Genomic DNA, 25,619 nt, shown 5'->3' with positions numbered 1-25,619 from the left:
AGATTTATTCGCAGAGAGACGCCGACACTGAAAGTAACCCGGAAGCGACCCCGAAGGACTCAGGTAGCCCTCTCGACGGCCCAATGAAAGGAGGCCGATTTCAAGAGGAGGGGTCTGAGACCGGTGGCGCCAGAGGAACAGGAAGGAGGACGAACGAGCGGAAGAGTGAAGACAGAGAAGTCGAGCAGAAGACGCAGGACCAGAGGAAGACGACGCGGGACCCGAGAAAGAAGACGCCGGACCCGAGAAAGAAGACGCCGGACCCGAGAAAGAAGACGCCGGACCCGAGAAAGAAGACGCCGGACCCGAGAAAGAAGACGCGGGACACGAGATACCGGACGCGAAACCATCAGCAAACCCAGAGGAACCGGAGGAGAGCTGGTGTGAAGACTGGTGGTGTCCGGAGGAGGCTGGGGAGCGGCCGTAACTCTGAAGAGTTGTGGCGGAGCCGGTGAGTGACAGCGGCCCGAGGGAACTGGCAGTTGGGTTGTAAGAAGCGGGTGGGGGTACCGGGCTAGGCTACGGGTAGAGAGGCCTTCTGTATTTCGCCCTAGGTTTCAGGATATTCTGGCAGCAAGTTCACGGATACTTTTAGGGACTCGAGTGTATGAGTTCCTTTGCTAACATAAACTGAATTGTATATGTCACTTTTGTTCAGTTCTTTCTTCCCCAAGCACCACCTTAAACAAAAATACCCTAGGCACTAAATACGTTTTCTTCCCTCACTAATCTAAACCTCAGCACGAAAGAAGGTCTGTTAACACCAAAGGTGTGGTGAAGGTATAACCCTCAAAAACATACATCAAACCCTTATTTCACGGTTTCCTCCTTTTTTCCCACCTATTAGCCTCTGGGGAGACCACCTCAGCACAGAGGAAGAGGAGCAAGAACCACCAACCCGGAAAACAATACCCAGCTCAAGTTCATCACAGGACACTTCAGAAGAGGTACCAGAGGAAAAGCCACCTACACACCCCATACCTTCAACTGTTGAAAATAAAAATCCTCCTTTTCAAAAATTCATACAGCCTCCTCGCTTGTTTATCAAACCTGCCCTCCCACACTCCCAACCACACCAATTTCATGTTATGGCAGAATTGAGGCCGCAGTTCATTAGACAGTTTTAAACTTACAGGCGATCCTTCAACACACATTACTTTATTGACCTCTGTACCATAGCCAGAAGCACTGTGCCCTACATTCAGTGCATGCCATCCTTCACTTCCACTCTGGGCAAGAGTTTGCTTCCAGCCCCAACCGGGTGACCTTTCACTTCCGGTGCCACCACACGTTCCATTTCGGGAAAGCGTCTGTTTCCAACCTGAACGGGTGACCTTTCACATGTGAGCTTACAATCACTGCTCACATTTTTGTGCACCAATGTGCAGTGCAGTGCAGTGCATTATGGAACGCTCACCTATTTCTCTCTCAGATATTTACCCACAAGTATGCAATGGAATGCTTTATACATCTTACATGTGTGCAGCATGACCTCTCAAGCTTGGCTGGAATTCATCATGTTACAAGGAGCATTGCCTCCTGGTACTGTTTTTCTGGTCTGTTTTTGTTGTTGATTTAATTTTCCATTATTTGATAGTCATTGCAGGACTACTTAAAGAGAGCTGACAAAGCATTTCTCTCCTTAGCAGGAAGAAGATGTATACAAATATGGATGCCTGCTACATCTGTAATACGTTTGTACCAGTAGCATAGGGAAAAGGGATCCCTGCCGAAAGTCGCGATGTTTCCCTGCTAGATGCAGAAGTAATTATTACTCATAGGCATCACTCTAGTTTTTAACCCGCTCATTACCTTCTAAATTTAATTAAGGTAGATCCTAATTAAAGGTCACCAACATTTTTAGCTTCTATGCTTAAAGTGTATCCTGGCCTGAATCGGGAGCCAATGAAGATTCCTCAGTGCGGGTTTCACGGATTGTCTCCGAGGGATCTGGAGAAGTTGGCGGGCCGCACAATTCTGGATCACTTGTAGTTTCTGGATAGTGGACTGAGGGGCGCCTAGATACAGGCCATTCCCATAATCCAAGCGGGACAGCATGAGGGCTTGCACCATAATCCTTCTTGCCTGGAAAGGAAGCAGGGGAAGGATTTTTCTTAACATTCTCATAAGGCCAAAACATGTGGCAGAGAGCTTGGTGGCTTGATGATTGAAACAGAGGGCGCTGTCAAGTCACATGCCTAAACTCTTAACCTGATGCTTTGGGGCTGGAATATGGCCAAGATAGGTAGGCCATATGAGTGCAGACGAGGGTGATGGAGGTTTGCCCAAAAACATCAATTCAGTCTTGTCCCCATTTAGCTTAAGGTGAGATGGTTCCATCCATTAGGCTACCGCCTCTAGGCAGTTACCTAGAGAGATTTCCGACCTTCAAAATTCCTACCCTTCATACTCATCAACCATGAACACCCCTCCCCCTTCTCTAGCATCCCCATCATATTAGGGACTAGTCATATTCCCCTTTCACCTATCTCACCTAGACCCCTTCCTCATCTCACCTCCATCCATGCCCTCCCATCTCCTAAACCCACACCCCTCACCTGCCTGCTTGTTAACTGCCGCTCCGCTGCCCGACATGCCATAGAAATCTCTGAAACCATCCTTAGCGAATCCATCGACCTTGCGTTCCTTACAGAATCCTGGCTTAATGACCACTCTACAAGCATTCTTGACCTACTCTCACCACCGGGCTACTCCATCATTAGGAAAGATAGACCCATCCGAAAAGGCGGTGGTGTAGCTATCATCTTCAAAGACGAACTACAGATCTCCCTTATCAATAACACCGAATATGCCTCCTTTGAATACCTTATAGCCGAACTCAAAATACAGGGTTCCTCCCCCATCCGCCTTCACAATATATATATAATCCGCCTGGAAATCACTACCCATTCATTGACGAGCTATCTAACCTTCTTACCCAATCCTCAATTTCCAAATCTAAAAACATCTTCCTGGGAGACTTTAACCTCCATTGGAATAATACTAAACATCCCTCAATCTCCCTCCTCTCTGACCTTCTCGAAATTAATGACCTCAAACACCAACCCATTCAAAAGGAGCCACCCTTGACGCTATCATTACCAGCAAAGATCAAGCCCTCCTATCTAACATCATTCCCATTGACTGGTCAGACCATCACCTTATCCTGTTCTCCATAACTACCTCTGCCTCCCCCCCTCCTTCCAAAACTATTAAACCCATGAAAGTGATCAGAAATCTCAGTCATATCCCTCCCGACTTACTTGAATCCAAACTTCATGCCCAGCTTCTCGCTATCCCTCCCTCCCTTAACACGAATGAACTAACCGAACAATATAACAAAGCTGTCACTGCTACCCTTGACCTTCTAGCCCCTCTCAAACTCAAAAAGCAAAGAAATATCCCCTCCAAATCATGGTTCAACACAGACCTAAACAATGAAAGACGTAGCCTCAGATTGACTGAAAGATTATGGAGACAGCACCCCTCTCCCTCTAACCTGGCCCGCCTCAGACTTGCTAGATCGTCCTACAAAAAACACATCTTTAGACAAAAAACTTCCTTCTTCAGGTCACAACTAGATCGAGCTCAAAATAGGTCAAGAGAACTATTCAACATTGTGCGCAATCAAACTGCTTCCGCTCCCCCTGTCACACTGGCCTCGACGACTAGATGTGAAGAAATAGCTCTCTTTTTTTCAGACAAAATTAAACCAATTGAGCAATCCTTCCTCTCTACTGCGATCCCTACCACTAACCCGAACAACTCTCCTAATATCCCACCCTCCTTCATAACTCCCCCTACACCTACTACTGCCCATCATAACTCTGATCTCCCTCACCCCCCATTGCCCTCCATTTTCCTGGACTCCAATCATCCTACCTCTCTAACTAAAAATAATGCAAATTGGCTTAACTGCCAGCCAGTCACTGAAAGAGACGTCTATCATTTCCAAACTCAAGCCTTCCTCCCACACCAAAGACCCTCTCCCCTCCAAACTTGTCCAAAACCTAAAACACATCATCACCCCTTCCTGGACCTCTATTATCAACAGCTCCCTTGCCGGCTGCGTCCCCACTTCATTGCAACTAGGCCAAATCACCCCAATTAGCAAAAATCCTTTGGCAGACCCAAACGACCTCAATAACCTTCGTCCCATCTCCAACCTTCCCCTTCTTTCTAAAGCCCTGGAAAAATGTGTTCTTCTCCAACTAGACAGACACATTGAACACTTTAACTTACTAGACCCCTTCCAAACTGGCTTTAGGAAAGGATGCAGCACTGAAACCGCCATGCTAAACATTGTTGACGACATCCCCACTCACTTGACAATGGTGAATCTAGCCTTCTGATCCTCCTAGATCTCTCTGCAGCGTTTGATACTGTTAACCACTCTGCTCTTCTCAATGTTCTTAGAGATCGCTTCGGCCTGAATGGTACGACACACAAACGGTTCGTCTCATACCTACAACACCGTTCTCAACAAATCAAAACCCAAAATTGCCTATCTAACCCTACCTCCACCTCCTTAGGATTTCCGCAAGGATACATCCTCTCTCCCACACTCTTCAACCTTTTCATGGAACCCCTCACACTCATTCTTAAACAAGCCGGGATCAACTACCATCTCTACGCCGATGACACCCAACTCTATTATAAAATTAAAACTCATGCTGACATCCTCCACCTCAACAACACTCTCATCAAGATTCAATCCTGGTTCCACTTTAACCACCTCAAACTCAACCCTACAAAAATTGAAATTATTCTTTTTTCCCCTAAAAATAACCAGCTCCCCATTCAGAATTGGATCTCCGACCTTAATGCCCTCAACTGCTCCTTATCTTTGTCCTCCTCAGTCAAATCATTAGGGATCTCCCTTGACAACCTCCTAACCCTCAAGGTACACATCAATAATTCTGCCAAAGGAGCCCTCTTCATCTCCGCCACCTAAAGAAAATCAAGCCCTTCATCCCTATCGATGATTTCAAACTAGCAGTCCAATCCCTTGTTCTTTCTCGCATCGACTATGGCAATGCCATTCTCACCGGAATTCCCAAGATCCACCTAGCACCTCTTAAATCTGTACTTTACCTTACAGCTAGGCTTACCTCAGACTGCAAGCGATTCGACCACATCTCCCCCCTGCCCTTAAAACCCTTAAATGGCTCCCCATTGAAGGTAGATCCACTTACAAAACAGCCTGCATTACACACAAAATTCTCCATCAGAATACACCGACCTACCTCGCTAACAAACTCACTAAAGCCGGTTGCTCCAGTTCCTTGAGAAGTAATAACACCCTACTTCTTATCCCCCCCCTTCTAAAAAAGAAAACCACCCAGTCTCGATCCTTTTCCGGCAACGCTCCTTGCATTTGGAATGCCCTTCCAACTGACCTTCGCTGCAACTCTAGCTTAAAAAAAGAACTCGAACTACATCTCCTCAATAAATACTGGGGACCCTAATCCATATCTGTTCTCGTCCACTGGCCACAATTGTCCGACCCTAGATGCATCCGCCCTCCCTTTTTTCAGCCTTACTCGCCCTTCCTCCTCACCACTTCCCCCTCCCTGTTTACCACCTTCACTCCTCCTTGCACCCCCCTTCCCTTGTCCACCTTCAGCCCTCATCCCCTCCAACCCCCCTCACCTCTGCCCCTCCCGCTTTTTTCAATTTGTGCCTTTTGATATTTTTGATTATTCACATGTTCCATATTTTGATGTGCTTATTTGCCATATGTATAATTTTGAAATCTATCAGGCGGAGTCTTATATGTTGTGTATATACATTGATGCTATGTATGTCCCCTGTCTTATTGACCTTCTTGTCTCTAAAATGTAAAGCGCTCTGATACCCCTGGGTCCAGCCAGCGCTATATAAAACCTCTAAAATAAAATAAATAAATAAAGAGCAAGATGATCTTTCTGGGTGGTTTAATGCCACAATCAGTTGAGTATCATCTGCGTAGGTGATGATCTTTATGTCGAATGGAATGACTATCTCTGCCAGTGTCACCATATAGGTGTTAAAAAGCGTGGGGCTCAGGGTAGAACTCTGGGGAATCCCACAGCTTAGAGGCCACCAGTTGGAAGTGTACCCTCAAAGACTTGAAAGAACCGGTCTTTTAGAAAGGACTGGAGCCAGGTAAATGCCAGATTAGTCACTCCAGGATTTTGTAATCGCTCAAACAGGATGTTATGATCAACAGTGTCAAAGGCGACACTGAGATCTAAAAGAATGATTGCTGCTGAGCCGCCCCGGTCCAGATGTCTCCTTGCCTCCTCTGTTACTGCCAGAAGGGCCGTCTCTGTCCCGAGCGGAGGACGAAATTCAGTTTGGGAGACATGGAGCAGGTTGTTGGACTCCAAATACTGGACTAGAGTTGAGTTTATATGTCTCTCAATCAGCTTGCTCAGCCAGGGAAGGAGAGAGATAGATCCATAGTTGGCCATGTTGGAGTGATCTAGATTGGGTTTTTTCAGAAGGGCTCTGACCTGCGCACATTTCCAGGCTAAGGGTACCGTACCCGAGGAAATGGAGGAATTTAGAGTGTCCGAAATTACTGGGCGCATGGCATTCGTAACTAGGGAGAGGTGCTGTGAAGGAGCATGGTCCACAGGGGAGCCCGCGGTTACCCTGGTAATAAGTGTATCCAGGGAAACAGCGTCTAATAGAGGGAACTCTGCTAAGGTGCACTGTAATTCGTGGGGCAGACTTCTATTGCTGGGAGCTGTAGACTCAGACTGATGGGGAGGGAACGATTGACATATTAAACTAATTGTTTGATGAAAGTATTCAGCCAAGTTGTTACAACGAACTGGTACATCCTCTATGTTGGGAGGTTTATGCGGCATGGTGGAAAAAGTCAGCAATATGAAGAATCTCTTTAGGTGAATTGGCAGCTGCATTAATCCTCTTCTCATAGAAGGAAGTTTGGGCGATTTGGATTTCTGCCTTATAGCTCCTGATTGACTCTAATAATTTTTCCTCTCCCAGCTCCTTTCAAATTTTCTGCAAATTTGCTTAAGCTCCCTTAATTGAGGGGCAAACCATGGTGCCGATTTTTGTTTGGCTCTCTTGTAGGAAGGTTTTTTAGGAAGCAATGAGTCCAGTGAGCTTTGGATCCAAAGATTGAAGTTATTATTTGCCCTCTCAGGATTCGGATCACAATAAGGTCTAGTGGCATCCAAAACTGTGGACCCTTGGCTGATGGAGAGATTCGACCATTTCCTTTCTAGCGTTAAAGTAGCACTCTGAGGAGGAATGGCAGCCAAGGTCTCCCAGACCAGTAGAATTAGTGAGTGGTCGGTCCATCGGAGTGCCTACTGAGAGATTCTGCTCATTACTAAGCACAGGATCAAGGAGATGCCCTTTAACATGCGTGGAGGCGAAGCTTTTCTGCTTAATTTGAAGTGCCGCAAGGCTTGTTAATAACTCATTGGCCAGATGGTTGGAGGGGTCATCCACGTGGATATTAAGATCCCCCAATATTATGAAGTTAGGTGGAGTTAGTGCTAAATTAGCAACGCGAGTGGGGAGTGCGCTAAGAAATTGTCCTATGGGTCCTGGGGGGAGGTAGAGCAGTAAACCAGAGAAGGTGCTGGTAGGTGAGAATTCTAGAGAAAAATTCATGCTATCGCAGTCTGGCAAACCGTCAGTAGAGGACCGGCAACAAAATTAGTCTTTAAAAATTATAGCTAGAACCCCACCTCTTCCAGTCTTGCGGTCCACTCTGTGTATTAGATGCCCAGGTGGCAGTGTTTGAGTGATGACTGGTCACCTTCATCCTGTAACCAAGTCTCAGTCAAGAATAAAACATGTGGTTTGCGATCTTCTATTAGAAGTGCAAGTTCGACTGAGTGTTTAGAAAGAGAGCCACAGTTTAGAAGGGAGAGTTTTAGGGGAGGGCAAAGAGGACGTGCATCCTTACTGTGGGGTTGAAACTTGAAATTACAGTGGGAACAACAGGAGGGACTGCTAACGATGTTTAGAGAGTGTAGGCAGTTGATACAAGTAACCCCTCTCATGTCATGCATTGTCTGAGCACTATAGAGGAGATTATTTGTTTGGAAACTGCCAGGGATCTGCGCGTAGGGTCTGGCATGCTGCCTATGTACTGCCCCAACTAGCATGCTGACCTCCTGTCTCCGCCCCCTACCGAAGTGAGGAGACCGCCTACACCCTCCACAACAATCAAGTAAAACCTGCGGTGGACCGGGGTGCGGCGGGAACGCTAAGGCGCTGCCAGGAAATGCAGGTGAGTGTAGCAGCAAAGGAAAAGTAGATTAAAGTAGAATAAAATGCGGCAAAAGTGAACAGTAAGCAAGTAAAAGAAATAGCAGGTGCGCTTACAAGCGTGTCCTCCTGCTTGCACGCGTCCGCCGCCCTGCAGGTCTGGTGTGCTGCCTATGTACTGCCCCAACTAGCACGCTGACCTCCTGTCTCCGCCCCCAACCAAAGTGAGGAGACCGCCTACACCCTCCACAACAATCAGGTAATACCTGCGGTGGACCGGGGTGCGGTGGTAACGCTAAAGCACTGCCAGGAAATGCAGGTGAGTGTAGCAGCAGAGGAAAGTAGATTAAAAGTAGATTACAATGCAGCGAAAGTGAAGAGTGAGCAAGTAAAAGAAATAGCAGGTGCGCTTACAAGTGTGTCCTCCTGCTTGCCTACGTCCAATAGCGATGGCAAGGATAACAAATAATGAAGCATGACATCCAGGGGGTGTGTGAGGCCATGCCTTTCAATTTCTTGAAATGACTCTTAGAGTATAATATTAATACTGAAACATTATGGTCCTATATTAACTACCGAAACTTTCAGTCTAAAGCGTTTTCTGGAATAGGGATATTTTCCCCGATCTTGACGCTTCTTGTACTAGATTGTCTCATTTTTCTTGTTGCGCTGCGCATGGCAAAATATGGCCTTCAATACGTTATTGTGATGATTCTAATTATTAAAGCCCAGGCACAAGGTACCCACTGTTGCCATTTAACTGCTTTCAGGGTATATCGTGTTACAAGCCCAAAGCAACACACCATCGCACATTCTAGGATTTCTCAGCATTATGTTGGCATGATGTGTTCTCACTGACCCACTCAAGCATCTTAGGAATCATGGTGGCCACCACTGGTAAAATGGTGGCAGGAGACTAAGGGTATGCTTAGGGTATTGTCAGTATACCTGGAAGTTAGCAGTCAAGCCATACCTAGTGCTGAACCATCCCTAATGTAGTAACAATCCTTATTCTTGGATACACACAACAGTAGGCATCTGTGACATCTGGTGGCTACTACTGGCATATGATGAGCTTCCTTGGCATGCCATTGTGATACATGAGCATGTGAGAAGATTCTAACCTTGTGGGCCAGTATAACAGGTGAGTACTTAGTAATATTGACAAGCTAAATTTGGGGGCCAAAATTGTGTATTTACTAAAATCTAAAAGTTAATGTTTGGATGATCAAAAGATACATTTTAAAAAGTAAAAACTTTTCTTTGGTGGAACAAATTTATTCAGATTTAAAAAAGCCTTGTAATTGGGGATAAATGTTCCTTTTTCAGAATATATCGAACTTATGCTTGTGGACAAAAGTATTGATTTTCCATATGTATTTACCGACTTAAGTTTGAGTGATAATTCATGATGAGTTGGAGAAAAGTAAAGCTAATGCTATGGAATCGGTGGCAGAGGGCATTTGATGCCAAAGCTTTTTTATGAGTCATTTGGACACTCTTAATATCTCCCAAGCTGGATCTAAATCTTAAGTGATACTGTTGTAAATTTAGAAACTGAAATGGTAATACAAAAAGATGGTCTACGGTTATGATAACTCAGTGTCAAAAACGAATAGTTTCTTACCTGTCGGTGTAGTTTTGCAGCTTGAAGATCTTTCTGGATTCACTATGCTGTGCATATTCCGCAATCTGGTGGTTGGGTCCGGAATCGTAGTCTTTTTTCTCTTTTTTTTTGTCGTAGCCCAGGTGGGCGTCGACGTCGCACCATTTGGTGTCCTTTCAGTGACGTCGGCGTGCTTCCGGAGGAAGCTACCACTCTTGGGCGCCATCTTCGGATTCTTTTTTCTGTCTCTTTTCCTTGTTTGTCTTTGTAGTGAATCCATGGCTATGTATGTTAATCGTTTTTTTTTTCTTTTCAACGTTAGTGTTTCCACGTATTTTGTAATTGTTCCAACTTGCTTTCTTTTCCATGTTTTTCCACCCTCTTTTCCAGCCTCATCTTTCTGGCGGAGGCGGGTGGGTTCGCTAGTGAATCCAGAAAGATCTTCAAGCTGCAAAACTACACCGACAGGTAAGAAACTATTCGTTTTGCAGCGTGAATCTTTCTGGATTCACTATGCTGTGCATAGATTTTGTAGCGGTTTTCGTTACTTTTGTGGCGGTTGGGTGGAAGATGAGCGTTGGTTGCTAAAAATATGTTGAAGCACTTTTTGTCCCACTTGTGCTTCCTTGTTCATCTGAACATTCATGCAGTAGTGCTTCGTGAAAGTGTGTACTGAAGCCCATGTTGCCGCCAGGCATATGTCCTGTATTGGTGTGTTGGCCAGGAAGGCAATTGTTGCTGCTTTCTTCCTGGTGGAGTGGGCTCATGCCCCTCCTGTTAGCTCCTGGCCAGCTTGCTTGTGGCAGAACTGAATTGTCTGTGCGATCCATCGGGCTATGGTGTTTTTCGTAACTGGTTTGCCCATGTAACTGTTAGCGAAGGACACGAAGAACTGTTTCGTCTTCCTGTGGCCCTTCTTTCTTTCAATGTAGTGCATCACAGCCCTTCTTGCGTCTAGGGTGTGGAGCGACCTCTCTGCGCTTGTAGTGGGGTTTTGGAAGAAGCTAGGGATCTGAATACTCCGATTCATGTGGAACCTTGACACCACCTTTGGCATGAAGTGTGGGTCAGTTCTCATCACGACCCTGTCACTGTGTATCTGGATGTAGGGTTCCTGCAGTGTGAGTGCCTGCAGTTCGCTCACCCTTCGTAGTGAGGTGATCGCCACCAGGAAGGCCGTCTTCATTGTCAACATTTGCAGTGATGCTTTGTGGATGGGTTCGAAGGGTGCTTTCATGAGCTCCGTCAGTACCATGTTTAAGTTCCAGGCCGGTGGCGGCATTCTCTTTGGCGGCGCTATTCTTTTAGCCCCTTCCAGAAATCTTTTCACAACTTGAGATGTGAAGAAGCTTCTCCCTGTTTCTCCTCTTGTGTATGCCACAATCGCTGCTAGGTGCACTCTCAGTGAGGATGAGCTTAGCTTTGCCTTGATTAGGTGTGTGAGGTACCTTAGCACCGTGGACTCCTTGGTCAGTCTCCTTTGGAGTTTTTTCTTGCAACACCATTGAGTGAATCTTTTCCACTTTTCCCCATAGCACTTGCGTGTGCTGGGCCTTCTTGCCTCGCGCAGCACCCGCAGGGTGCTCTCTGGTAGTTTCAGGTGTGCAAATTCTAAGTCCTCAGGAGCCAGGCTGAGAGGTTGAGGCTCTCTGGCTCTGGGTGTAGGATTCCTCCGTTTTCCATGGAGAGTAGGTCTCTTCTTTTTGAGAACCTGTGGGGAGGCCCCTGCGCCATCTCCATTATCTGAGAATACCACGTCTGTCTGGCCCATTGTGGTGCCACAAGGATGAGCGTCATGTTGCTCTTCATGCATTTGTTGAGTACCCTGGGGATCAGTGGTATCGGGGGAAAAGCGTAGGCAAATGTTTTTGACCAGCTTATCCATAGGGCATTCCTCTGGGACCGTGTCTCTGGTTGCCTGGATGCAAAGTATTGGCATTTTGCATTCCGGTGTGTTGCAAATAGGTCTATTGTTGGGGTGCCCCACTTCCTGAACAGACTCTCTGTTTCCTGACTGTTGAGTTCCCACTCGTGGGATGCTGAAGTCTGCCTGCTGAGCCAATCCGCTTCCACATTGTCCTTCCCTGGCAGGTGTATGGCTAGCAGGTCTATTTTTAGTGGTATGGCCCATTTCCAGATCTCTTGTGCCAAGTTTGACAGCGGGAACGATTGAGTTCCCCCCTGTTTGTTTATGTGAAACATCGTTGTGGTGTTGTCTGTTTGTATTAGCACCTTCCGGTTGTGTAGGTGTTTCTGAAAGGCCTTGAGGGCTAGCAACACAGTTTTCAGTTCCAGGTAGTTGATGTGCCTGACTGCATCTGTAGGGCTCCACAGACCCCTCACTCTGAGTTTGTTCATGTGTGCGCCCCACCCCTTCTGTGATGCGTCTGTGGTGATGGTCACCGTTGGGTCCGGTGGTGTTAGAGGTTTCCCTTCCGTTATTCTCTCCCTGGTCCACCACCTTATCTCTTCCTGCACCCTGTGCGTTACAACCACTAGATCCTCCCAACTTCCTGTAGCTTGTGACCATTGTTGTTGCAGCCACTCTTGGAGTGGTCTCATTTGTAGGCGTGCATTGGGGACCAGATGGATGCATGATGCCATCATCCCCAAGATCTTGCTCACAGTCCTCACTGTCAGAGATCGCCCCTTCTGGTAGTGACGTTTCTCCCTCAGTAGGCTGAGCGTTCTCTTTTCGCTCGGTAAGACTCTGCATTGTATGGTGTCGATCTGGGCTCCCAGGAAGATCTTCACCTGCTCTGGTTCCATCGAGCTTTTGCCCCAGTGTATGGAGAAACCCAGATTTGCTAGCGTTCCTTTCACTTGTTCTGCATGCTCTTTGCATGTCCTGTAGCAGTTTGCCTTCACCAGCCCATCGTCGAGGTAGGGGTACACGTGTATCCCCTTTCTCCTTAGGTGCGCGGCCACTGCCGCAAGGCATTTGGTGAAAACCCTTGGTGCGGACTTTAGGCCGAAAGCTAGGGTCGTGAATTGGTAGTGATCCTTGTTTACAGTGAACCTTAGCATGTGCTTGTGCTGCTTGTTCATGGGGATGTGCAGGTATGCATCTTTGAGGTCTATGGTAGACAAGAAGTCCCCTGCTTTTAACTGAGGAATGACCTCTTGTAGGGACGTCATTTTGAATTTTTGAGTTTTGACGTATTTGTTCAGGAACCGTAGGTCCAGGATGGGTCTTAGGCTTTCGTCCACCTTTGGCACTAGGAAGTAGTTTGAGTACACTCCCATGTTCCGTTCTTTGAAGGGGACCCGTTCTATGGCCGCTTTGAGGAGGAGTTCTTGGGCTTCCTCTTGCAGTAGTTGCAGCTCTCTTCCTGAGTGCTGTCTTTTCTTTGGTTTTCTGTTTGGTGGCCTTTTTTCCAACTCTATGCAGTACCCGAACTGCATAATATTGAGTATCCACTTGTCTGTTGCTATTTTTCTCCACTACTGGAGAAAAAATCTCAATCTTCCTCCTACCGGAGTTGCATGTTCCTTTGTGTCTTGTCCGTGTAGCCCTCTCCTCTTTGTTTTCCCGTGCTCCTCCCCCGGAGGGTGTGGGTGGTAGAGCACCTTCTCTCGTGTGAAGTCACTTAGAGGGGGGCTGTTCGCCACCTCTTCTTCTCTGGCCCCGTCCATTTCCTCTCGATCGAAAGGACTGGCCCCTGCCTTGGTAGTTCCAGTTTTGCCTCTGCTGCCCCTGGTGGCCTTGGCTGTCACTCTGTTGCCCCTGCTGGAAACTCTGGTGAGAATCTCCACGCTGGCTTCCGCCTCTGCCGTTCGGCCTCCGCGACGGAGTGCCCCTTCTCATCCCTCTGAACTGCAGGGCTCCCATGGACCTTGCCGTCTCGTTGTCCTTCTTCAGTTGGGTGAGCTTATCATCAACTGGGGCTCCGAACAATGTTTCACCGCTGAAGGGTGTGTTCAGGATGTTGTTCTGGACTTCAGCCTTGAATCCTGAGATCCTGAGCCATGCTTGCCTTCTTTCAGTGATGCCTATAGCCATCAGTCTGCTGGACGTTTCTGCCCCGTCCAAGGCTGTCTTCAGGCATGAGTTGGCGATGCTCTTCCCTTCCTCTACCAGGTGTGCCCCTCTGTCACGGTATTGTTCCGGGAGGTGTTTCAGCAACTGTCCCATCTCCTCCCAGTGCTGGTATTGATGCCTATTCAGGAGGGCGTTGGAATTCGCCATCCGCAAGTGCGTTGCAGCGTTCCTCTCAATCTTCCTGCCCGTTAGGTCCATCCTCCTGCTTTCTTTGTCAGGTGGGGGTCCGGACGTTGTTGGGACGTTTGCCCTTTTCCTGGCCGTTGCAGCGATGATAGAATCCGCTGTGACGGAACCCTTGATGTAAGCTGGGTCTTCGGAGGAGAATTTGTACTTCTTCTCGGTCCTCGGCGTTACAGATCTGCATGTAGCCGGCTCCTTGAAGGCCTCCTTTCCCTGGGCCGTGATACTCTTGAGCATGGGCAGGAACTGGCTCCTTGTCTGTATGGGGAGCAGTGTCTCGAGCAGGAAGTCTGCTTTTTTCTTCTCCTCTTCCAGCTTAATTCCATAAGCTGTTGCCGCCTTTCTTACCACCTCATTGTATGCCCCAATGTCATCCGGTGGCGAAGGCCTCGAGGGGTATGTTTCTACCGCCTCCTCTGGGTTTTCGGCCTCGATGTCCTGCCATTCCTGGTCTTGGGCCGTAGAGGAACCTGAACCGTAGCTTGACTGCTGTTCCCCGTAATCCCCCTCTGTGTAGTAGAGGTCCTACTCCTCTTCGTGTTCCGAAGGTTCCGGAGTTTTCGGCAGCTCTTCGATGTCGAACTCTTCGATCTGCTGTACCTCAGCGACGGTCGGTGCCGGCTTCGGGGGAATCTTGTAACTTTTCATTTTTTCCTCGAAGTCCTTCTTTCTCTGAAGGATGTTCTCTATTTCGGCCTCGAGCCTTCTCTTTTTTCTCTGCATTTCTGAGGCCTGTTCGTCGTCGAGCGTTTCGGCCGCCCTTTTCGGCGTCGTTGTCGAAGCTTTCTTCGGCTCTTTTTCCTTCGACGTCGAAGTCGAAGGCCCTTTTTCGGGGGCTTGCTTTGATGACCTTTGCTTTTCGCTGGTCTTCTGCCTCCGGCAGTCCTTCTCGGAGGATCCGCTGGGCTCTTTTTCGGAGAATGCAGCTTCGGTCGTCGATTTGCTCGGCGCCGGTGCTCCTTTCGAGGCTCTGTGCTCTGATTTTCGGGAGTCTGCCTCAGGTTTTCGAGGCCCTGTGGGAGTTTCCGGGGTCGTAGACTCTCCTACCTTATCAGGCGTACTCTTATCGGTCTCAGCGACCGTGAAGTCATCTGGTCCTTCGGCGATGTTGTCCTCATCGTCGGTGGAGAGGCCAAGTTCATAGAGCGTCGGGGCTTGGCCCTTGCCCTGCATCGTGTGGTGAGCCGTCCTCTGCCCTTCTCGAATTCGGAGTGTCTTCGGCTTGAAGACGGAGCAGGCGTTGCAGTCTCTGCTTTCGTGGTCAATTGGCAGGCAGAGGTTGCAGACTGGGTGCTGGTCCTTCTGTGCGAACTTGTGGTGGCAGTTCTTGCAGAATTTAAACGGCGTCTTGTACATCCCTGCGCTCAGGGGGCCCCCTTTGTGCGCATTCCTTCAAGGAGGTCGAAGATTTCGAAGTTCTCTCCTTTCTTCGTCGTCTCCTCACTAAAGGTCCTCTTCTGTCGATGTTCTTAGGTCTTCACCTGTGAATTTCTGCTGTATTTTCTTCTTTCCTCCTCCAAAACTTCTGGAGCTTCGTGCGACGATCCAGACCCAACGACGGAAAAAAGAATCTGAAGATGGCGCCCAAGAGTGGTAGCTTCCGCCGGAAGCACGCCGACGTCACCGAAAGGACACCAAATGGTGGGACGTCGACGCCCACCTGGGCTACGACAAAAAAAAAAAAAAAAAAAAAAAAGAGAAAAAAGACTACGATTCCAGACCCAACCACCAGATTGCGGAATATGCACAGCATAGTGAATCCAGAAAGATTCACGCTGCAAAACACAGGTTTGAGAAACTTCTTAATAAGCACTCTATTACAAATTCTAAAGAAAAAAAAGAGTATCCAAGATTGTGTCAAAATTTGTCCTAAAAAGGGCAAAGTCAACAAATTTTCTCCACAACTCTACCCTTGGGAAGAGAAAATACAGCCAGCAGAAGGTCATACTAAATTTGTTTCTCGTGCAAGTTTTTTATCAAATGTTATAGCTCCATCTGAATATTACTCCATTACACAACAAGTTATGAGAAGCACATGATCCTTTACAGAAGGTTTATACAACTCACCTGTCTCCTGTTCCAGCTAGGGAGGCTGCTTTCCCTTTATGGGATGGCAAAATCTTACTGGGATGCCTTAAAATTTCCCCACACCTTATTTTCCTCCAACATGACTTTAGTACTAGAGCCACAGAATTACAATATGGGTGTCCATAGCTAATATAGCGGACACAATCTCTCTTGTGAGAACATATTCAGCTCCTGGTGCACTGCGAAGGTTGCAGTTTACTGATGGCAAATTCACGAAGGCCCCTTCAGCATTTTTAGGCAATTTATATAAAATTGTATTGTAAAATACACAATGTGGCCTGAAATTTTCAAATTTTTGTGTGCGCCAAAAGATATCCAGTTACTTGCATTCAATAATGCTCTTTTAGGTGGCTGTTCTATCTTACTGCAGATTCTTCACCTTTTGATTCCTCACGTTTTAATTTTCCCAGGCACCAGACTTAATCCGGAAACTTTTCTGGCACTTGCTCCTAGACACCATTAAATTTATCATCGACCGCCCTGCTCCCCCTTCTGTGGAGTGGATTTCAATGAGGGGACATGCTAAGATCTGCACACTGTCATGGTTTGCAATCTGTTACTTAAGCTTTGCATTTAAGGGCGCTTTATGCTAAACTGGCATTAGCGAGCAAAATTGGCGCCTTAACATGGTTCCACACACTTTTTTTGGAGGCAGGGCAAGCTGATTGAGGAGTAGAATATCACCACTTATGGGCACGAGGAAGCATTTGCTGTAAAAGTTTCTGGATCCAGTCGGGTACCGGAGAAATTTAAGAAATTAAGTCTATGGTTATAAGTACCCATCAGAAAGTTTTGTTTGTAGCGCAACCACACAATACCCTCTCTCGAACAAAAAGAAAAAAATTCCAATTTGATATGAATTTATAAAACCTCTATACAGTAATGCAGATAGTGTAGCTACATAACGAAAATCATTACACCACTACAGAAAGTTTCCTTAAGTGTACGTCTGCAAAACAGACTAAGGAGCACTCTATTTACCTGCCATTTCTTGCAACCGGTCTTCATCAATGTTTGGATCAAAGTCGCTGCCCAGGACATCAGTGCTCCAGGTTTCACTAACCGTTTCAGATATGTCCCTGTCATCAGTGAGCCCCATCATGTCTCTAATTTCAAACTTCCGCAGTTTGTCATCAAGGTTGTCCTGGGTGGTTGCTGCAAAAAAAGAGAAAGAAATGGAGCAAACAGCACAGAAGCGAGTGTACATAATTAAGAGCAATTGCAGGTGAATGAAGCAGATTCACTCTGTGCGAGGTTATGTTAAATGTAGCGGTTAGGCCCAAATGACAATAAGTGCAAACCAATGGTTTCTTCAGAATAAAAAAAATAATTGTCCCATGATATCTAGGGAAAGCAAATCTAGGGCAGCGGTCTACAACACTTGTCAAAGAATATGTGTGCAAGCAGAGGTCATTTGGCACAACAGTATTCAGAGTGCATCAAAGCATAGCTTGGTCAAAACTCACTGTCTTGATGGCTGGATATTCCACAGCACCACAAAAAACAAAGACTGAAATACCACCACCTTCTGAGGACACTGAGCTGGCTACTGTCAAGCGTTCACCACAAACTTCACTGACATCCATCTCACGACAAAAATGTATAGATTATGGGAACTATTTGCTCAGGCTAAAGTCATGTCCATCCAAAATATGATGAAACAATAAGGAGTGCATTTTTCGTCATTAACTGGGCACTACATTTCTAGGGAATCCATGGCTGGTAAGGCCTGCCAACTAAAGTGAATATCCTGGGTATCGGACTTATTGAGCTAGGATGGAGCAAGAGACAGTTCATACTCTCGTTCGTGTCATATGACACCTCCTGGCTGCTATTGATCTTCCACTAAGAAAGGGTTTAAGCAAATTTTGCAGAAGTATTTACTAGCAGTCAAAGATCTGGTTTAAAAAATATTTTAGAACACCATTAGAGAGAGAAAGGGTATTTGCCAGTGAAGGCAGGAGAGGGACTCCCTGTCCCCTTTAAAGTATTAGTAAACAACAATAAGGGAGTTACACCTAGAGGATATACCCAATACTCAGTGGAGGCGGGTTTGTGTGTTAACCACAATCCAAATGAAGGACTTCCTTTGTCCTTTAGAAGACCCCTCACTCACCAACCTAGTTGGTGACATGCTTCATCATCGGGGTCCCACCCGGATAGCCGAATGCCATCCAGGTGTGCTGCGACACCTGATTACAGTGGAGCGGGATTTTGTTTTTATATGTGAAAAGAAGGGAACTAAGTGTTTATTAAAAATATTCGGTACTGCTCACTTACGTAATTTATTCTGGGGTGTAACGAATAGTGATTAAAATAATAAGGCACCTGTTGCCCAATTAGGAAGGCTGTCGGTGAAAAACTATAATAAAGGGTGTGTTGTTAAAAAGGTCTACATGTTTCTACCTATGTGTAAATTTAACAGGTTTTCATCAGGACCATGGAGTACATAAGGGACGGTATACGCACGCTAAGGCGCACCCTGTCCTCGTATGTTACAAAAGGAGAGACTAAAAATGAATCTCCAAAGAGCTGTTTTCTTCTTTGATTTGTAGAAAAAAGCCTGTGGAAAAAATGAGGGAAAAGGGTTGTGGATAACGTACTAACATATAAATAACACACATATAATACACGATAAGTGATTAGTGATGTACATCATCGTTCATCAAAGATTTGATGTGGGGGACGTGTGAGGTAGGTCCCAGTACCGAGGCAAACAGCAAATTATATACCACATGGTCGCGCACCCAGGGTATCATGGATACAGAGTTCGCTTAGTGTCGTCAAACACTAGTGGGCGAGATCGTGGGTGTTGTGTCTCAGTAGCTGAGATAGCGAAGTCGTTGTGATGGTGAAAAACGACGTCGCGCAGTTAAAACAACGTTCAATACGTAATCAATATGTGATTTAAAAAGGCCCCAAACTGGACATGCCACAGCGATCGCATAATAACAATAGAGCGAAAGTGCTCGATATACGGTGCATGCACAAAAATGGTGTGGGTGGAGGAAGACGTGGCGTCTTACTGGGAGCGTTACTACTCAATGCTCCATGAGCGGACTCGGGACTGGCACTTTCCTCGTTACAATCTGGTGAAAAAGTAATACACCGAGTATGAGGATATGCCAAAATGGAAGAACCCACGGATTCAGGGTTCCCCTAAGGTGGTACAGTCTTACTTGTGACAGGAAGGGAGGGCGCCGTTTGCACCTAACCGTCTCCGTGAGGGCTCCGTGTGTGACTGAGCGGAGCCGCCGATGCGGTAGATAGAGGGGAAGCTTCCGGGTTGGGCGTGGTCAGCTCCAACGCGTCAACAGCGTCTAAACCAATGGGAAGGCTGGGGTGTGGGGGTGTGTGGAGGATATACATGTGACTACGGTTGGCCAATTAGAGCGCGAGCGTTCGGCATTTTGCACTATTCTATTGAGTGTGACTCGGAATACAGTTAAAGGTGGCAAATCAAAGCGGGAGCGTTCGTGGGCCGGCTGTGCATTATGCAGTGATTAGTCGAGTGCAACTCGAAATCCAGCTAACGGTTCACTGGGTCAGAGGGTGATACTCAGTACTTAAAGCATGCATATGGACGATACTAAGTCATGCAGTATGTTAACTGGATGGCAAGATTGCAGGATGGTAAACAGTGGAAACCCATAGTTTTAGCGCGGGGGAACTAATTTTGTATTGAATTCCAAGGAATATTATCGTTAAGGCCGGTCTTGTGTGTGGCCAGTCTGTAGACCCAGCGTTGTTCTTTTAAAAAATATTTTACCATACACAGTCCTCTTTGTTCACGGGTAACAGACCATTTTTGTCTGCAAATAATTCAACTAAGCATTAATTATAAACAAGGCACTTGACAGAACACATCTGTTAATTTTCATCAGTCTAAATGTGATAGACAACTGCATTGCATCTACTACACAAGTGCATTTCAAGTAAGCAGCACATACTTATGTTTCAACTTTAGAATTTTCACAGTGACAGACACTACGCTTTCATCACCGACGTGTGATTTTTACATACCTTGTTCATGCTCCAGCAGCTGCAATGCCTCTACCCCATTACTTCCAGACGGTCCTGCTCCCAACTCAGACACAGACTCTCCTTCCAAATCCAGCGAAGACACAGAATTGGAACGATTTGATGGACCTGTCGAACATTGATTTTCCTCTTCTGCTTATTTGTATTTTCAATCAAATTACAAATCTTTATTACAAATACTTTTACAACACAGAGCTGATACATCAACAAGTACTAAGGTTATAATAAAGGGGTAAACAAGACTACTTTGAACATCAGACAATCAAGACTATGTAACTTCTTCCTAACCCATTTATAAATAATCAACCGCTTTTGCCAGGTTCAGTTTGTTCACTAAACTACACCTATTGCAGGAGCCTGCTGAAAGTCCTGTGTACAAAAACTGGGAATAGTTATGCATCTGTTAAAATCAGTTTGAAAAAGAATAAATGGGCAGATAAGCACTGCTGATGGGCATGGATTTAAGAAGAATCAAAGCTATGCTATTCCTGAGATCCAAGGTAAATGGCCTCATCTTATTCTAATTGGATAGTGGGGCTTTCACAATTAAGAAGTTGAGAAATGTTATCAGATGTGTGATTTTCAAATGTACAGACATGCTTACACATAATTATCAAAATAAAAACTACTTCTTTCCACAAAATACTACAAAAGCGATTAACAAAATCCTTTGCGATTATTCACTCAAGAGACCTATGCTATGCATTAAGAGCAGACTTGAGGTGCCCAGTTTATTGTGCACAGCCATACCACAAGGACAATCAGCCAGAAATAAGCACAAACTGAATTGCACTGAGATGTTGATAGCAGAATATACAAACATTCTTAATACATACAGTTCAATTACAAAAAAACAAAACGATTTTTTACAAAAAAAGACTTCGTCTTATGCAAAGGGACAATCATCATTAGAGGAAAAGAGTAGTGAATGTGGGCTGGTAAGAGTTTTTACACTCAACTACAATTACAGGAAACTATCAGTCCGAAAAGCACATCTGCCTGTCATGAACACCACTAAAACTTCAATACATGTCACTTCATCAATGCTATAAAGCAAGAGAGGGAGTTAAAATGTCATCCACTCCGTTCATACCACACTAAATTCTCACAAGTCATGCATATTTAAATGCGGTTAAACTAAATATACATTGTATTGCTGAGGTGATAATCAATGCACCTACCACTAAGGCATAGTGTTCATCTGGTATGAAAGAGGTGAAGATATACCACACAGCTTACATCTAGGATATTAACTGCAGAGAAGTGTCTGCTGAGGTCCAAAGCTGAGCTCAGAGACCCAGAGCTGGCTACTGGAAAGCGTTCACCCCAAACTTCAGACAGAGTACAGTCAAGTAAGACTCACAACAGGAATGAAGGTCCTACTGTAACATGTCAAGCCAGGAAAGATGTTTCAGATGATGATGTAACAAAGTTTAGGCCTACTAGGGAAGCTGCATTTGCCAACTGGTTACACTTTCACACACTTAAAGACCCTTAACATTATTGTGTTCCTGGAGGAGTCCAGAGGAGCTATTCAACTGCTTTGTGGTTCCACACACTTAGATTTCCGGTGTTTACTTTAGGCTCTAGAGGACACCTACAAGATGACTCTTGACAAACTTACGATGTGCACTTCAAGAAAAGTTTCTCAGACATTACCAGAACAGATCATTTTCTTTCTCTATTCATGATGATGCCAACACCTTCCTCTTTTCTCTCTCATATCTTGCTACTCTTGTCACTTTCCCCCCCACAAAAGAAACATAACTGATGGACTCTTCTCCTACTCTCCTCTTCACTAAAGCCAACCCAGCACCTATAAGACCTCCCTATGATCTCAAATCTCAGTCTGCTCAGTAGGCACTACAAAATATTCATGACATGCTTGACAGACTGTTGGTTGGGTGAATACTCGCTCATACTTTCTTGAGTGCATTCCTATTTATTTACAGACTACCACTGAACATTGGCGCTTTAAGACACTTTCCGGGATGCTATCTCAAAACTTTCTCTAAAGCATACGGTCCTTTGCGTCTTGGGCAATCAAAACAATGGTTTGATAAACCTTCCATGCCACAGCCAGGAACCATTATAACAAACTATTAAGCACTAACCTCTTTGTTGGGTCACGAGGGAAACATACACGCACACACAAATCATACCATACACTTAACACCATCTCACTCTGGGTCGACTCTTCTGATTAACAGCCAACAAGGATACCTTCAAAAGAGACCACCGCCTAATCTCCTTCAACATCAACCTCGCTTATAAGACTAGATGCTACTACAACACTAACATCAACCATCTACATTCACTAGTAGAAACCAGTCTTCCCAGAAGGCAAGTGCTGGTGATTTCAACATGCTAACAAATAAAATATGTCTATCAGTTGTACAACCGGTGCACAAAAGTTTTCAACAAAATTCACTCGACAAAAAAATAAACTAATGCTTGCTAAACCACCACATAAATAGCTTTGGATCAATGATGGAATATAAAAATGATAAGCAAAGTACGAATTACTGCGCTGTACAGCCAATGGTCAGTTACAGACCAACCTCGAATGGCCCAGTTCCTAGGACAACTGATAAAACTGAGAAGCATTCACCTAGCTTTCCAATTTCCTTTAAGAAAAAGACCTACTCTCAGACCAACAAATCAGGTTCCATCTGAATAAGGCACTAAATCTACTCATCGCCAACTGGGATGACCTGAAGACAACAGTGGACAGAAATAGCATTGCTACAGTTTGAACCTGTCAAAAACACTTGTCACAGCCAACCACTACTCTTTTCTAGAAAGAATGCAAGACATCTGCATAAAAGTTATCTCCTTGGACTGACTCCTCCCCCACCTATCCGATCCTTCAAATCAATCATCAACTCGCTTACTTTACTAGCCTCACCACCTTTTAGCGTTGAGGCATTAATACCACAAAAGGATCCATCTCTGCCCCTCTCCTCTTCAATATCTATCCCAGCCCATTACCAGATCTAATCACATCTTTCAAAATTACATGCTACAAGTATGCTGATGACGAGCATATCTGAAAACTAAAAAACCCAAAGGGTATGGGGCAGATCAGGACTAGGCCAATATCTCCAAGATGTTGACCAATGGATGTTGACCAAACACCTTTAGCTTAACTCACACGACTGTAAATCTTGACATGAGAAGACTGGGAAAACTACCATCCCTCATAAGTCAGGCCCAAGGATGTGGTAGCACCGCTAACAACACTGACAGAAGTGAGAAACCAAGGAGTGATCATGGACTTCAATTTATCCATGGCTTTGCATATTAACAATGTCACAAAAAGTGCCATCCACACAATGCACAAGACACATTTTTCCTCAGTCTAAGACTCCACTGTATGATGTAGGTGACCAGTTTCCTCTTGTCGAGAGTATAAAACTGAGATTTACAGATGGGAAGTGTGAGGGGATATTTGGGGGTGGGGGCACTAAAGATCATTAGCACAAAAACTAACAAGAATCCAGAACACCTCAATAACATAGCAACTACACATTCATATATGCAAATACAAGTCACGGATGTAGAAGGACTGCAGTCACTACTCATTGACCAGACATTCAACTTTCACAAGATCTTGTGCCTCATTCACCTAGACATTAATGGCAACAGTCCCGCTTTCATTCTTGTAAAGCTGGAAAGATATTCAGAGTACCTAGCACAACACTCCAGGCTGATACCACAGGTGATCATCCCCCTCTACTAGAAAGAATGAATGAGTGAAATACTGTTGTCTGTACAAGCTGTCAAACTCTTACACTGAAGATAAAATCATTGAAAACCACACTTCAGGAAGGTTGGTCCAGAAACCACACTAAATTAACCAATGATGACAATACATTAGTAGAAGTTATTTATAGTTTACATATTAGTTCCTTTAAGTAAGCTTATAATATGAATTTAATGATATATAATAATAAAAAGAAACTAGACTAAATATTGGACTATGATGATATGTAATAGATGTCAGACATACTTTTAAGGTAAATAAGAAAATGCACAAAGGGCATGACTACAGACACATTCTGTCAAAGGGTGTAATAAAAGCTGCCCAGAAAGAATATGTAGTACAAGTACAAGTTTCAAGATGGCAGCACGTGTCTATTGCTAGGTACAAGATTTATCCCTTATTAAAGTACGTCAGCACCCAGAATTTAGAAAAATTAAGAGTATGTGTTTAAGGGGTGAGCTTTGGGATGAACTGCTACCACAGGCCACTTGGTAAATGTTTTTTTTTTTTGGATACTCTGAAAAAGCTTTCTGGAAAAGTAACAAGCTGGTAATCTGTTCACACACTGCACATAAAAGCAGTCAAAGTGGGGAAAGGAGGCAGGCTATTAGGTTATCAAAGCTTCTGCAAAAGGGTTTCCAACCTCAACCACAAAAAGGAAAGCTTTACGTACGTAGTGATCATCTGTGTGTAGCTTGTAGTGCTGTGGATTTATATGCTCTGCATACACGAGCTATCTAGAATTGGGCACGGATATTTGCAAGTTGCTTTTTTTCGAAACAGTCTTCAGTCTTGAGATAGCTCATGACTCCTCCCTGAAGCACCACGACGAAAACTCTACATTAGATAATGTTTTTGTTTCCGCCATCAGGTTAAGACCGTTGAACTAAATCTTCACTTCTGTTGATTCCAGTTAACAACTGGTCCTAGTACAGTGTTGGAAAACTCAATAGTTCACCTCGCTGCTTTGAAATCGAACCATATCCGAGCAGTTCTTCAACTCCAGTCATAGAGAGTGTCTTTTGGGAGGAGGGGAATGGAGAATATGCAATTCAAAATTCCTGTTGCAACATCGGGTCTGCAACCTCTATCTTCTTTGGGACCATGAGGATTCAAACTGTTCTACCTGTGAGGCTTTCAAAAGCAAGAGTTTTCTAGATCAGAGGGAGCATCGCTCTGCACATTTCAGAATGCAAAGCCAATATCCCCCTTAAGTGGGGGTAACTCTCTGCTCGGAGGAGCCCATAGGAGTTTACTATAAGGGCAAAAGTCTAACCAGCATACCAGCAAGTCAAAAACAACGTAGCATGAAACCCGTTCCTATGAAGATTCAGATGTCAAGGAAGGACTACTGGGCCGCAAGAAAGACCTTGGCCCATGACAAAGACTACACCCATGGCTACAATACCTCGAAGAACTGCCAAGGATCAACTCTCTGGGGTTCAACCACGAAAAGAGCCAATGGTCAAGCATCGCAGGCATGAGGCTTTGAATCCTCAGGATTCCCACAAGATGCAGCCACCTTGGGGTTTGGCCCCTTGCGATATCTTGTGACTCCAGGAGTCACAAGTTATCTCCAGACTAAAGACTACTTGACGAAAAACAACTAGCATTGGCACTCAACACTAGAGGGCAAGAATATGCAGAGCATGTGA

General features: G+C 45.3%; 1 protein-coding gene across 24 annotated transcripts in view; it reads right to left on the bottom strand.

Moving 5' to 3' along the window:
* Window positions 1-25,619, bottom strand: part of GAPVD1 (GTPase activating protein and VPS9 domains 1) — a 424,045-nt gene that overhangs the window by 217,511 nt on the left and 180,915 nt on the right. For 12 of the 24 annotated variants that reach the window (XM_078646066.1, XM_078646068.1, XM_078646070.1 and 9 more), the window contains 2 exons: window positions 20,181-20,330; window positions 17,139-17,312 (listed from right to left, as the gene is read on the bottom strand). In XM_078646066.1, coding sequence (XP_078502192.1) covers window positions 17,139-17,312; window positions 20,181-20,330 — 324 coding nt within the window. The remainder of the gene's footprint in view (window positions 1-17,138; window positions 17,313-20,180; window positions 20,331-25,619) is intronic. The other 12 variants (XM_078646069.1, XM_078646075.1, XM_078646077.1 and 9 more) reach the window with 1 other exon arrangement.

The sequence above is a fragment of the Lissotriton helveticus genome, chromosome 5_1 (genome assembly GCF_964261635.1).
Source record: "Lissotriton helveticus chromosome 5_1, aLisHel1.1, whole genome shotgun sequence".
Lineage (NCBI taxonomy): Eukaryota > Metazoa > Chordata > Amphibia > Caudata > Salamandridae > Lissotriton > Lissotriton helveticus.
This window is presented reverse-complemented; position numbering and strand designations above follow the sequence as displayed.